Below are 13564 nucleotides of genomic sequence, written 5' to 3'. Positions count from 1 at the left end.
AGAAAGGAGGTACAGGAGCCTGAAGGCACACACTTAACGATTCAGAAACAGCTTCTTCCCCTCTGTTATCAGATTGACATTGAACCCATGAACATTACCTCACTACTTCTCTTTTCTCTTTTTGCACTACTTATTTAATTACTATATATATATATATGTATATATATGTGTGTGTGTGTGTGTGTGTGTGTGTGTGTATGTATGTGTGTGTGTGTGTGTGTGTGTGTGTATGTGTGTGTGTGTATATATATATATATATATATATATATACTTACTGCAATTTACAGTCTGCTGCTGCCACATAAAAATAAAATTTAATAACATATGCCAGTCATAGAAAACTTGATTCTGATCTCTCTCTCCATTATATTTATATTACAGCATTAGTGGGGACAAGTATGGAGATAACTATATTATGAAGTAATAGATCTCTGTAATATAAGATTGTCAATTGTCCCTGCTCTGAGCATTCAGGAGAAACCTCGTCTTATGCATCAAGAGGGCAAAGGACGCCTGTGCACAAAAAATTCAGGAACACCTGTCTGATAACAAACCCTGGCATATGTGGCTGGGGCCAAGGGCATTACTGACTATGCAAGGAATAACAGCATTGACTATGCAGTGACACCTCCCTCCCTGATGCTCTAAACAACTCTTATGCACACTTTGAGTCATGCAACACACTTGCAGCCACAATAGCTAACTCTCTCCCAGATGAGCAGCCACTCTCTGTAACAACAGCAGATGTGAGAAGGGCCCTGCAGCAAGACAACCCCTTAAAGTATCCAGGCCAGACAACATCCCAGGCCGAGTACTCAGGGAGTGTACACATCAGCTCACTGAGGTCTTCACTGTCACCTTCAACACTTCACTCATCCAGGCTGCTGTCCCCATATGCTTCAAATCAGCCACCATCATCCCTGAACTCTTCACCTTCAGAGCTAAATGGCGACCGCCGAGTGGCACTGACACCAGTCATCGTGAAGTGCTCTGAACAGCTGATAATGGCACATATCAAAAACTCCATTCCTGCCACGTTGGATACTCACTAATATACTTACCGACAGAACTGCTCCACAACAGATGCCTTAGCACCTGTCATGCACCCGACCCTAACATACCTAAGAAACAAGGACATTTATGTCAGAGTGCTCTTTCTGAACCTCACTGAGGCATTCAACTCTATTGCCCCACATCACCCACAACCTACGTCTCCAGAACACATCTTACACAGCCAAGAAAGCTCACTAATGCCTCCACTTTGAGAGGAGGCTGAAGAGAGCCAGCCTTACACATTCATATTCATGTCATCCTACAGATGCACAATAGAACATCCAGCCAAGCTGCATCACTGCTTGGTTCAGAAACTGCACTGCTGTGGGCAGGAAGGCTCTACAATGGGTAGTTAAAATTGCCTAGTGAATCACCAACACCAGCTTACTCGGCATCAAGGGCATGTAGACAGATCGGTACCATCGTTAACACCCACCCTGTTTGTTCCACTCCCATAAGAGAGGAAGCGACAACATCCACACCAGGACCACGAGACTCAAAAACAGTTACTTTCCCCAAAAATTAAGACTGATCAACACTTCCACCCTCTAACTGGGCCACTACTTTATAATTTCCTGTCATTCACCTTATGTACCGCCTAGCGTCATTTTCTGGACATACAATCAATCTATGTACTGTATATAAGCTGCCTTATGTATTTATATTTATTGTTTTATTAGTGGTATTATTATGTTCTTTATCTTTTGTGGGGTTTTGTGCTGTATCGGATCCGGAGTAACAATTATTTCATTCTTCTTTACACTATGTACAGGCAATGACATTAAACAATCTTGGATCCTATTCTTCTATATTACACTCGCTATTACCTCACATTGTCACCGTTTACTACTCTCCATGTTACGCGTAGTTTTATTATCCTGTCTCTAATTCTTCATTGCTCCGCATTATGACTCCAATACCCTACCTTTATTATTCATTTATGCTATTCCGACATGCTTTTGCTCCTCTCCCCATTCTGCTGGTTGTCAAACTCTGCGTCACCTTCCGCCAGGAGCCCGGGAACTTGCGTTAACCAATCACATACATCGAGTCTCCAGAACGGAAGTGACGCTCCATGGAAGCGGTTTGTTGTTAGTGACGGTCTCTGTGGTAACGCGTTCGGTCTCTGTCCACTCACTAAACAGGTTACCTCGTACCAGCATGGACGAGGCAGCTTCGAGCGAGTGCATCTACAACCTACTGCCCCGTGCCGAAGAGCCACCCCGTCACCGGCTCAAGTGAGTGTTATCCATAGACTGGGTGGCTCGGACAGAAGGATGTGCCAAGTGAGGAGGTGGTGGTGGGAATGAGAGAGTTGGAGGGAAGTGGAGGGTGGGCGTGATCGTAGAGGTAAAAGGTGGGAAGGCGATTAATATCAAAAGTCTCCAAGTTGTGCTTATAACGTGTCCAGTCAAACTGGATTGGAATGCAACTTGATGATAGTACACGGTGGAGAAAATTGTGAATTTCTATTCTATGTTCAAAGAAGTCTCAACGATTTTGTAAAAAGATAATTCCAGCACCATCTGTAAGGAGTTTGTATGTTCTCTCCATGACTGGTGGGTTTCCTCCTGGTGGTCCCACATTTCAAAGACCTATGGGTTAGTAGGTTAATTGTTCATTGTAAGTTGTCCTGTGATTAGGCTAGGATTGCTGGGTGGCGCAGCTTGAAGGACCGGAAGGGCCTATTCTGCACTGTGCCTCAATAAATAAATAAATACCATGATGGTACACAAGCTGCAATAAGATTGACCAAAAAGTTCTTCAGCAAGTGATCAAAACTGCACAGAACATCACTGGGACATAACCACCAGATATGGAAGCCATCTGCAACTCACAATGTCTATGGCGGGCTCGCAAAGAATTGTGATGGACTCATCCCACCCCAGTAATCACCTGTTCAATCTCCTACCATCTGGCAGGAGATACAGAAACATCTCAGCACGGACATCCAGACCTGAAAAAAACAGCCCCCCCCCCCTCCGGGCTATCGTGCATTATTTTAGAGTTGCTTATTTTTAATTCAGTTGCAACTTGGATGTCGGTCTAAATAACTCAGATGTTATTTTAAATTTAGTCATTGTGCTTTCAGTAATTGAAATGCCAGTATGCTGTTTTGCGTGGAATGGAGTAGCACTGTAATCTCGTTGTCCTCGGCAATGACAATAAAGCTCTAACTAACTAGGGACTATGGAGTGTAGGAGGGGCTAGTGCTTGGAAAGAAGGAAATATGCTGTAGGACCAGAAAGGAAGAGGAAGCAACAGAAAGGATGCAGTGTACCTGAAATTGGAGAATATGAGATATTGTTTCATTCCCCCACCTGCCTTCAACAATTCCTTTACCTTCCCCCACCTGGTTCCTTCTGCTTGTCACCCACATACTAAATCAACTCAGTACCCCATTACCTTCCTTTTAAATCATCTCCGTATTACACATTTGCACCATAAATCATCTCCCAGCCTGTGTTGCTATTTTCACCTGACCCCCCCCCCCCGCCCCGCCATCTGTTTATCAACCCCATGCCGCCTGGATCCATCTATCACTTACCAAATCCTGTCTCACCCAGCTCCTGAACATCTTTTCACTAACTGTCTGCCCTTTATACTGTACCTTCTCCTAATACAGGGTCTAGACCTGAATTGTTCACTATACCTTTGCTTCCAAAGATGCTGCCTGAACCATTGAGTTCCTCCAGCAGCTTGGTCTTGCTAAGATCCAAGAATATTTATTCTCTTGTGACTTCAGGTCTCAACCATTATGAGTAGGAGCAGACTCTTTAGCCCTACGTGCCTGTGCTGACTATGATGCTAAATTAAAGTATTTCAATCGGCCTGCACATGGTCTGCATTTCTCTGTTCCTTACCTGTCCAAGTGTCTGTTTAACTGTTTCTTTGATGTTGCTATTGCATCTACTTCAATCACCTCCCCTAACTTCAACTACCTTGCACATCTCCTTTAAACTTTCTCCATTTCACCATAAACCTCTACCTAATTAAATGTAGGTACTATTGTAACCTTGTGATAGTCAAAGAGTCTCCAGTGCACTTTCCAGCCCTAGCTTTGCTGCAAATTACTTGCATGTTGGAGCAAGTGCTAACAATTTCAGCAGTTACTTTTCTTAATGGCACCAGTGAAGTTGATGAAACATTCGACATATTCCTTCACGGCTTTGGTGGCATATTGAATCCTTTATAGATTACTACTTTTTCATCTGATGAGGATTGTGCATCTCTAGCTATAGGTGTATGCAAATGGCTTCTGGAATATGGATCCAGAATTTGTTGGTACAGTTTGATCAGGCTGGTATTTATCTTTTGTGCACCAAATTCTTTTAGAAGACCCAATGTTTCAGTTCTTCAAAAACAAAAGATTTCTCAGAACAATTGGTACATAAATTTCTTAGACTGGAATTGACGGCAGCTAAGTATCAGAACAGTTTGGAAATGGCTCCATAATTTTTTCAGATTTTCTAACGAGTACCTAATCCTGTTTAATTTAATGGAATATGCATTTTAGTGACAAGGCCAATGCAGTGGATTCTGGTTAATTGGGCTATCAGCTAATCGGGACAGCCACTTATTTGGGACAACTCTCAAAGAACAAAAACTAATCAATAAAACAGCCAAGATTCCCTTCATTTGTTTGAGACACATTGCCACTTAATTTGGACAGGAGACTGTTGCCAAACAGTTTCTAACAAGCGTCAGTAGCATGCACTTGTTTTGCTGTTTTTAAGTAGCACCAGTTGCGTGAGCTTCTATTCAAAAAGCAGTGATTTTTGTCACTGATAGTTGGCAAGAAATAAGCAATAAAACAATTCAGAGCTGTTTTGCTCACTGCAATTTCAAGCATTCAGGCTCAGAGATGTCGGAAATGGCTGGGAGTAAAGATGAAATGCTTTCACTTCTCCAGCAAGTTAGGAACTACAAAGAATTTGAAGGTATCAACAATCACCCTGAATTTTACAACGAAAGTGAAGATTTGGAGGATGCAGTCATTTAAAGCATTTAGGTAGTCAGTCCATTATCTGCACTAGGTCTCTGCACTGGTTTTGTTCATTTACAGTCAAAAGAACACTCCATCAAAATTTTGTGTGTGTTACTAGCACTCCATCAAACACTGGATGAATTTCTCTGTCGATAACTATTAGGAATTAATACACAGTTTTATAGTTATTTTTGTAGTACTGGTAGTATTCCAATTTGTTCGCTATTTCATTTAAATACATAATTTCCGACCCAGTTTGCCTTTTTTATACCTTTTTTAACTATTTCCACAAAGTTTCAGCTTTTTGGGCCAAAATGTAGTGGTCTCAATGTGTTCCAATTAACCAGAATCAATTGTATTATTATCCATTCTGAACTGCCCATGAGAAGCTGGTGTTGAGCTGCCCCCTTGAAAAGCTGATTTATGATAAAGACAGTCCTGCAGTGTTGGTAAGTTAGAATTTGCAAGATTTTGATCCAACAATGCTGCAAGTTGGAAATAATTTCCAAGTTAGGATGGAGTATGACTTGGAGGGGAACTGGGCTCCCCACTGGTCATGGTCTTGGAGGGGGATGGTGATATCACACCTTTGCTGCCCTTTCTCCAGAATGCTAGATGACAAAGTTTGGAAGCTCATATTGAAAATGTCTACAATGCATCTTCAAAGTTCAACATTCAAAGTAAAATTTATTATCAGAGTACATACACGTCACCACAAACAAACCTGATATTCTTTGTCTGCGGACAAACTTAGCAAATCTATAGAACAATCTCTTTAAACAGGATCATTGGACAACAAACTATGCAAGTGTATGAAAGAACAAGATAAAGAGTCCTTAAAGTGACATCATTGGTTGTGGGAACACCAACAGTAGAATGAGTGTAGTTATCCTCTTTTGTTCAAAAGCCTGATGGTTGAGGGGTAGTAACTGTTCTTGAACTTGGTGGTGTGAGTCCTGAGGCTCTTGTACCTTCTACCTGATGGCAGCAGTGAGAAAAGAGCATGTCCTGGGTGGTGAGGATCTTTGATGATGGATGCTGCTTTTCTGCAGCAACATTTCATGTGGATGTTGCAGATGGGATACCACATCGAGGGTGCGTCAGTGGTGGATGTGGTGCTAAAAATGGGCAACTTTCTCTTTTATGACATCTGATGCCGTATGAAGAGGGCTATGAAAATGAAATACTCAGAAGTAATTCCATTCTCTGCACTGACATGCAGCTTCATCATTTCAAGAACATTGGACATAGGAAAGCTACCTGCAACTCTTTTAGAAAATATGTAAATAGTTCTTATACCAAAATAATAGCTAGTTTCTTTGTTCATCTGCCTTGACTCAAAAGTATTTTACAAGTTTTATTTTTTTGAGGTATCTTTCAAAACAACGGAAAATGGTACAAGATGAATGGAATAGTAAGAAGTCTTCACACAAAACAATGGGTTTACCTAAGGTTGAGCCTCCTTGCCCAAAGCATCATCTGTTGAAGCATTCCAAGGAACAAAAGCTACCAGAAAGTAAGCGTCTGTAAAATAGAATAAAACATTTTATAATTTGTAATATTAAAATGTAGCAAGTGAAATAAAGGGTTTACTAGCTTCAATATGACATTCAATACATACTTCTACACAGTTTCTCTTTTGAAAGGTTAAATCATTTTGACATAGAAGATTAGTTCAACTGTGCTTTTCTGAAACTTGAGCATCATTTATACAAGTTTTGTGTGCCTTCCATGAAGATAAACAAATATTTGTGAGACACTCATAGAATTAAGTTTCATCTGAGCCTTGTATTCGATGAAGGGCCTGATGTTTTAAAGAAGGTGGCCCTGGATATGCCAGAGTACTGGCTGACACCATCCAAAATTGTAACAATTTTAGAACAGTTCCATACAATGGAAAGCAGTGAATGTAACTCTTGTAGTTAAGAAAGAAGTGAGTTGAAAAGCTCTTAACCAATTAGCCTGACATCAATGATAAGGACAATCCTGGAATTCATAATTCATAAGTGTTAATATAAATAAGTCTGGCCAGGATGAACATGGAATTATAAATGGGAAGTCATGTTTGACAAATGTGTGAACATTTAGAGATTGTAATTGGTGGGATAGAATAGCATGAACCAGATGTTATAGTGTTGGTTGGACTTTCAGGGAGTCTTTGATGAGATACAAAACCATGTTAGACTAAATTAAAATTAAAAGACGTTGAGTAATTACACACAATTGATCTTACTGGCCTACAGTTTCCAGCTACATTTGTGATTTTCTATTCCTCTGGGACCCCTCTAGAATCCAAAGGACTTTGGTATGTTACAAGCAATGCATCTGCCAGTTTTACAGTCAATTATTAAGGTCCTTGGTTGCAGACCATGAGGTTCAGAGTATTTCTTGGCCTTCAGCCCTATTATTTTGCTTAGTGCGTTTTCCCCCCTAGCTAGAGCTAGATGTTGTTCCAGAACAACATCAGTCTTTACAAAATAAATTTTTCCTCACAATTCCCTTATATCTTTCACCTTTCACTATAAATCTGTGTCGTAATCCTACAGCTATCTGCTAATAGTGAATAGCTTCTCACTATTTGCCCTGTCTAGAACTGCCATGAATTTTCATTCATCAGCAAAATCTCTTTCTGGCCTTCTTTGCATCATGAAGAATGCACATAGCTTTTATAGTGCAAGCTTTCAAATGCAATTTCTCATTTCTTTTCTCCAGGAGGAGAGGGAGATCTAGTGAGCCCCATCTGTTGTGAGAGGAAAGACTGGTAACAACTCATCTTGTAAACTTTGTATTTTTTAACACAAGTTTGGGTACAATCCTGATTTATCAAAGAACTGATTGAGCAGAGCTTGCAAAAAATTAGGAATGCCAAATCAATGGTTTCTGTGCATTCATTTCAGAGGATGAATAATTGCAAGCTTGGTGCACATATCATTGCCCCTGTTTGGGATACAGGAGAATAGAATTTGTGCATATTTTCCATGGGTATCAGTTTCAGTTAGCAAGTAGAAGGAAGAACCCATTATTTCATTCTGGATTGCACAATAGAGTGATGCGGTAACAAGGAATTCTTTATTAAAAAGTATCTCAAGAATTTAATATGTTTAATTCCACAGGAAAACCTTACAAAGTCCCTGTGGATGGAATAAAAACCTCGATTCCATCTGAAAAGCCACTTATGGGACTCCAGACCAAAAAAAATTTTATTGAAGCCAATGTAGCTGAAGTCAAGATGTCAGTGCCGAAGAAACCTGTGCCCATCTATGTCGATACCAGGAGAGGAAATAAAAACTTATTGGAACCATCAGGGCTTCTTCCAACCCTCCTGTACAGAAAGGTAGAAAGCTGATTTAATGAGTGCGTTTATGGACTGAAGAGAATATTTGCTCTTTTCTTTTGAAGCTTTCAGAGCAATGTTTTGAGTCTTTTATCATATGTAAAGGAATGTTTATGCATGTGTCATGCACCACATTTTTTAACTTGCTAACAGAAAATTCTTCTAATTATTTAAATTCCATTCATCCAAAACCATGTTTTAATCCTTATATCTGTCACATACGGTACCTAAAATGTAGCTCTTCACTATACTTTAGTCAATTTTAGAAAATTGCATAATCAACATCCTACAACCAGAAATAGTTGAAGAAAATTATCCAATGGTAGATTTCAATTTATCTATTTGGGATTAAATTAGAAATTTCCAGTACATATTATACAAAACATTTATAACGTTTTGGCAGATAATCAGTGGATCATTTACAGATCACATTACAGATTACTTTTAGTAAAATCATAGAAACATAGAAAACCTACAGCACAATACAGGCCCTTCGTCCCACAAAGCTGTGCCGAACATGTCCTTACCTTAGAAATTACCTAGGGTTACCCATAGCCTTCTATTTTTCTGAGCTCCATGTACCTGTCCAGGAGATCCTTAAAAGTCCCTATCGAATCCACTTCCACCACCGTCACTGGCAGCCCATTCCATGCACTCATCACTCTCTGCGTAAAAAAACTTACCCCTGACATCTCCTCTGTACCTACTTCCAAGCACCTTAAAACTATGCCCTCTCATGCTAGCCATTTCAGCCCTGCGAAAAAGCCTCTGACTATCCACACGATCAATGCCTCTCATTATTTATACAGGTCACCTCTCATCCTCTGTCACTCCAAGCAGAAAAGGCCGAGTTCACTCAACCTATTCTCATAAGGCATGTTCACCAATCCAGGTAACATCCTTGTACATCTCCTCTGCACCCTTTCTATGGTTTCCACATCCTTCCTGTAGTGAGGCGACCGGAACTGAGCACAGTACTCCAAGTCTGACCAGGGTCCTATATAGCTGTAACATTACCTCTCGGCTCCTAAACTCAATCCTATGAATGCTGAAAGTCAATGCACCGTATGCTTTGAGTAACATTACACAGAGTCAACCTGTCAGCAGCTTTGAGTATCGTATGGACTCGGACCCCAAGATCCCTCTGATCCTCCACACTGCCAAGAGTCTTACCATTAATACTATATTCTGTCATCATATTTGACCTACCAGAATGAACAACCTCACACTTATCTGGGTTGAACTCCACCTGCCACTTCTCAGCCCAGTTTTACATCCTATCAATGTCCCACTGTAACCTCTGACAGCCCTCCACATTATCCACAACACCTCCAACCTTTGTTACATCAGCAGATCTACTAAGCCATCTCTCCACTTCCTCATCCTGGTCATTTATAAAAATCACGAAGAGTAGGAGTCCCAGAACAGATCCCTGAGGCACACCACTGGTGACAGACCTCCATGCAAAATATGACCCGTCTACAACCTCTCTTTGCCTTCTGTGGGCAAGCCAGTTTTGGATCCCATGCCTCCTTACTTTCTCAATAAGCCTTGCATGGGGTACCTTGTCAAATGCCTTGCTGAAATCCATATACTGTACACTACATCTGCTGCTCTACCTTCATCAATGTGTTTAGTCACATCCTCAAAAAATTCAATCAGGCTTGTAAGGCATGACCTGCCTTTGGCAAAGCCATGCTGACTATTTCTAATCATATTATGCCTCTCCAAATGTTCATCAATCCTGCCTCTCAGGATCTTCTCCATCAACTTATCAACCACTGAAGTAAGAGTTATTAAATATATGTAACTTTCCTGTTCATATTAAAAGAAGATGTTTTTTAGATCTCTGCACTAGAGTACAAGTGATGGCCTGCAAGTTCAGATAATTTAAGTCACATGCTCTCCCTACAACCTTGCCCCTTTTGTTGATCCCTCATCTCAAAATGAAGATATAGATTCAATTTAGCTGGTAGCAAATTGGTGGAAATAGTCTGCATGCTCTCGAACAAAACTGGCCTAAGGCAGAGTATAAATAAATATTTAAGTTTTCAAGAAATGTAATACTTTATACATGAGTAATTATAACAATCCCATAAATGAGACAAATCAAAGTGATAGATGGCCGATGGCAAGTTCATTGTATTTTTCAGGGCAATGTCTTGGAACAATATGTTGTGGAACCAAGTACTGTTTATTATTGCCACACGTACCAAGATAAATTAAAGCATTTGTTTGCCTGCCATGATGACAGATCATTCCATACATAAATATATTGAGGTAATGAAAAGAAAAGCAGAATGCAGGATATCATGTTGCAGCTACGACGAAACTGTGGTGTAAGTAAACAAGGAGGAAACACAATATCTTAAGTGTGGTCATGTTTAATGACTCAAAATCTCACAGTAAAGATTCTTCTGAGGAAGAGTAACCATGGCAATATAAAATTTAGTATTCAGTTTGAATGTGAGAAATTTAGATCTGAAAGTAGTGCCTTGAAGTTCAATAAAGATAATTATAATGGTATGAAAGCAGAGTTGGATAAAGTGGACTGGGAAAAAATAGATTAAATCTTAAGGCAATAGGTAAGTAGCAACAGTCTTTTGAGGAGATATTTTATCGTTCTCAACCAAGGTGTATTCTATTGACTATTAAAGACTCTGAGAAGGATGATCCAATAATGATTGACCATGGAAGTTAAGAATGGTATTAAATGGAATTAAAATATTGCTCTAAAGATGATTGATTTAATAGGGAAAATGAAAGATTTAATAGGAATTTGAGGAACAACTCTTTCACCCACAAGATGGTCAGTATATGGAATAGAGCTGCTAGAGGAAGTGATTGAACAGGTACACTAACAACATTTAAAAGGTACTAGGATGGGTACATGGATAGGAAAGGTCAAATAATGTCTTCTGGTTTAAGATGTTGCTACTGAGGTTGTGTGACAGCTCACTGGTAGTTCAGAAGGCAAGAAATACAACTAAAATATTATTAGTAACACTTTTCTGAAGTAATTTGGGGTCAGCTATCACCGCAAATGATGAAGAAGCAAGTGGAAGTGAAGCTGATTCGTAGGATGGGCCATGCAAGTGCATTGCAAGGCCAAAGGGGCAACGTGTTCAAGACAGGGTCACAGACAGAATTCATATTACTGTCGCTGTGGGAGTGAACGGTTTGGAGAGGAGTCGATGTGAAAGCGTTTCGATGCCCGTCCACCTAACCCAGATGAAAGGTTGGATAGCTGCAAGTGCTGAGCCAATTTGGTGAGATCAAGATTAGCTTCAGGCTGTGTGGTCTGGGTGTGTCACTGCGCCAGGGCCTAGTCATAGAGGGGTGCACCACCCGGTGCTTGGACAATTTAAACGCCGGCCCAGGTATACTGGAAAGCCTGCCTGTCAGGACCACAGACATCCCACCTCTCCCGGAAGTTCTGGGAGTCTCCCGCATATCGATAGTGGCTCCCTGATGCAAGGAAATTATATACAATATCCCGGAAGTAGTTATTTTTTGAGAGGGAGAGCGAGAATCCTGATTGGTCTCTCTTCGTGCTAATAGTGGTCCCCAACCACCAGGCCGCAAGGAAACAATATGATTTGGTGATATGAAACGATATGAATCAGCTGCACCTTTCCTCATTCCCTGTCACGCACTGTTGAATCTTAATGCACACGAGGTCATCAGTTACTCAAGACGTGCAAAGGAATGGGTCCGTGACCCATTTGTGAATGTTTCCGGTGAATCATCCATGTCAGCGCGGGAAAAAGATCAACTCCTCGAGCTTGCAAATGACGGTGGGCTGAAAAGTATATTTGATATAACATCTCTGCCGGCATTCTGGATCAAAGCCAAGGCTGAATATCCTGAGATGGCCACGAAAGCACTGCAAACGTTGCTTCCATTTCCAACATATTTCTGTGAAGCAGTTTCCTGCAATTAATGCAACGAAAACTACATTGCGGAATAGACTGGACATAAGGAACCCCCTTCGAGTATCGATGTCTCCCATCACCCCTCGATAGGACCGTGTTGTTGCAGGAAAACAAGCCCAGGGCTCCCACTGATACAGCGCTATTGGTGTGTTGCAATGACTTTATATGTTCATACGAGGAAAATATGCGCTGTGTGTTTAATATCCAAACATTACTTAAAATGTTATGATGCTATTGACTTATAAGTGACTTATAATTCAGTGGTCCCCAGCCTCTGGGCCGCGAAGAATACAGCGGTGGCTGGAACGCACCCAGCACATCTTTAAGAAAAAAGCCGAAATAAACAAGCTAATTAATTAGGTGCCGCCCGGCACGTAAATGTCGGCCCAGATCAAAGGCGACTGCAGATTGCGTCGTCTCTGATCTGGGCCGACATTTACGTGCCGGGTGGCACCTAATCAATTAGCTTGTTTATTTCGGCTTTCTTCTTAAAGGTGTGCTGGGTGCGTTCTGGCTACCGCTGTACTACTGCATTCTTTGCAGCCCGAAGGTTTGGGACCACTGTTATAATTGACTTATCACTACATTCATGTGAGGAAAATATGCTCTGTGTGTTTAATATTAAATTCATTAGATAATCCCCTTTAGAAATGAAATTGAGTGTGTTGGCCACTTACAAGTGACTTATAGTTGACTTATCACCTATATTCCGGTCGTGTTTTAACACCCACCCCCCGGTTGGCTGGTCCGCAAAAATATTGTCAATATTAAACCAGTCCACGGTGCAAAAAAGGTTGGGGACCCCTGATTTAAACTAGCTGGCTAGCTGCCAAGGAGCTAGCTATTAATTAGTGTCCTACATGATGAGGCCAAACTCCCTGTAGACTTGCTTAAAGTTGTAATAAAATAAACATGATAATATAATATAATATAAGTACATATTTTAATGTCACATTTGCTGCATATACCTAACTTGGTTTACAGATTAGACCAAATTTCTAAGCAAAGTATTACATACACCCTTGGAGGTCGACGGTGGAGGGGCGGGGGGATGATATGGGGTTGAGGGGGGTGGGGGTGCTACCTCCCTGAAATGAGTTTTTGCAGGGTGGGATGTCTAGGACCGGAGGCAAGGCGAGGGCTGATTTGGATCACTTTCCCGCAATGTTCATTTCTCTTTCCAGCAGCTGTCGTCTCAGCGAGCTTGCGGTGTTTTTGCCCTGCAAATATGATGAACTGGGATGGCTAATATGA

The 13564-nt window shown here is 40.9% G+C and overlaps 2 protein-coding genes across 2 annotated transcripts in view; one reads left to right on the top strand and one right to left on the bottom strand.

Moving 5' to 3' along the window:
- The window catches only part of LOC134344448 (threonine synthase-like 1), a 134736-nt gene extending 132710 nt beyond the window's left edge, over positions 1–2026 (bottom strand). Inside the window, exon 1 of the mRNA XM_063044261.1 lies at positions 1979–2026. The gene's annotated coding sequence lies outside the window, so the exon portion shown is untranslated. The remainder of the gene's footprint in view (positions 1–1978) is intronic.
- A 148-nt stretch (positions 2027–2174) lies between these two features.
- enkur (enkurin, TRPC channel interacting protein) overlaps positions 2175–13564 on the top strand; it is a 30478-nt gene continuing 19088 nt past the window's right edge. Inside the window, exons 1-3 of the mRNA XM_063042397.1 lie at positions 2175–2291; positions 6412–6557; positions 8155–8375. Of these exons, the coding sequence (XP_062898467.1) occupies positions 2215–2291; positions 6412–6557; positions 8155–8375 (444 nt within the window). The 5' untranslated portion in view covers positions 2175–2214. The remainder of the gene's footprint in view (positions 2292–6411; positions 6558–8154; positions 8376–13564) is intronic.

Source organism: Mobula hypostoma, chromosome 3 (genome assembly GCF_963921235.1).
Source record: "Mobula hypostoma chromosome 3, sMobHyp1.1, whole genome shotgun sequence".
NCBI lineage: Eukaryota > Metazoa > Chordata > Chondrichthyes > Myliobatiformes > Myliobatidae > Mobula > Mobula hypostoma.
This window is presented reverse-complemented; position numbering and strand designations above follow the sequence as displayed.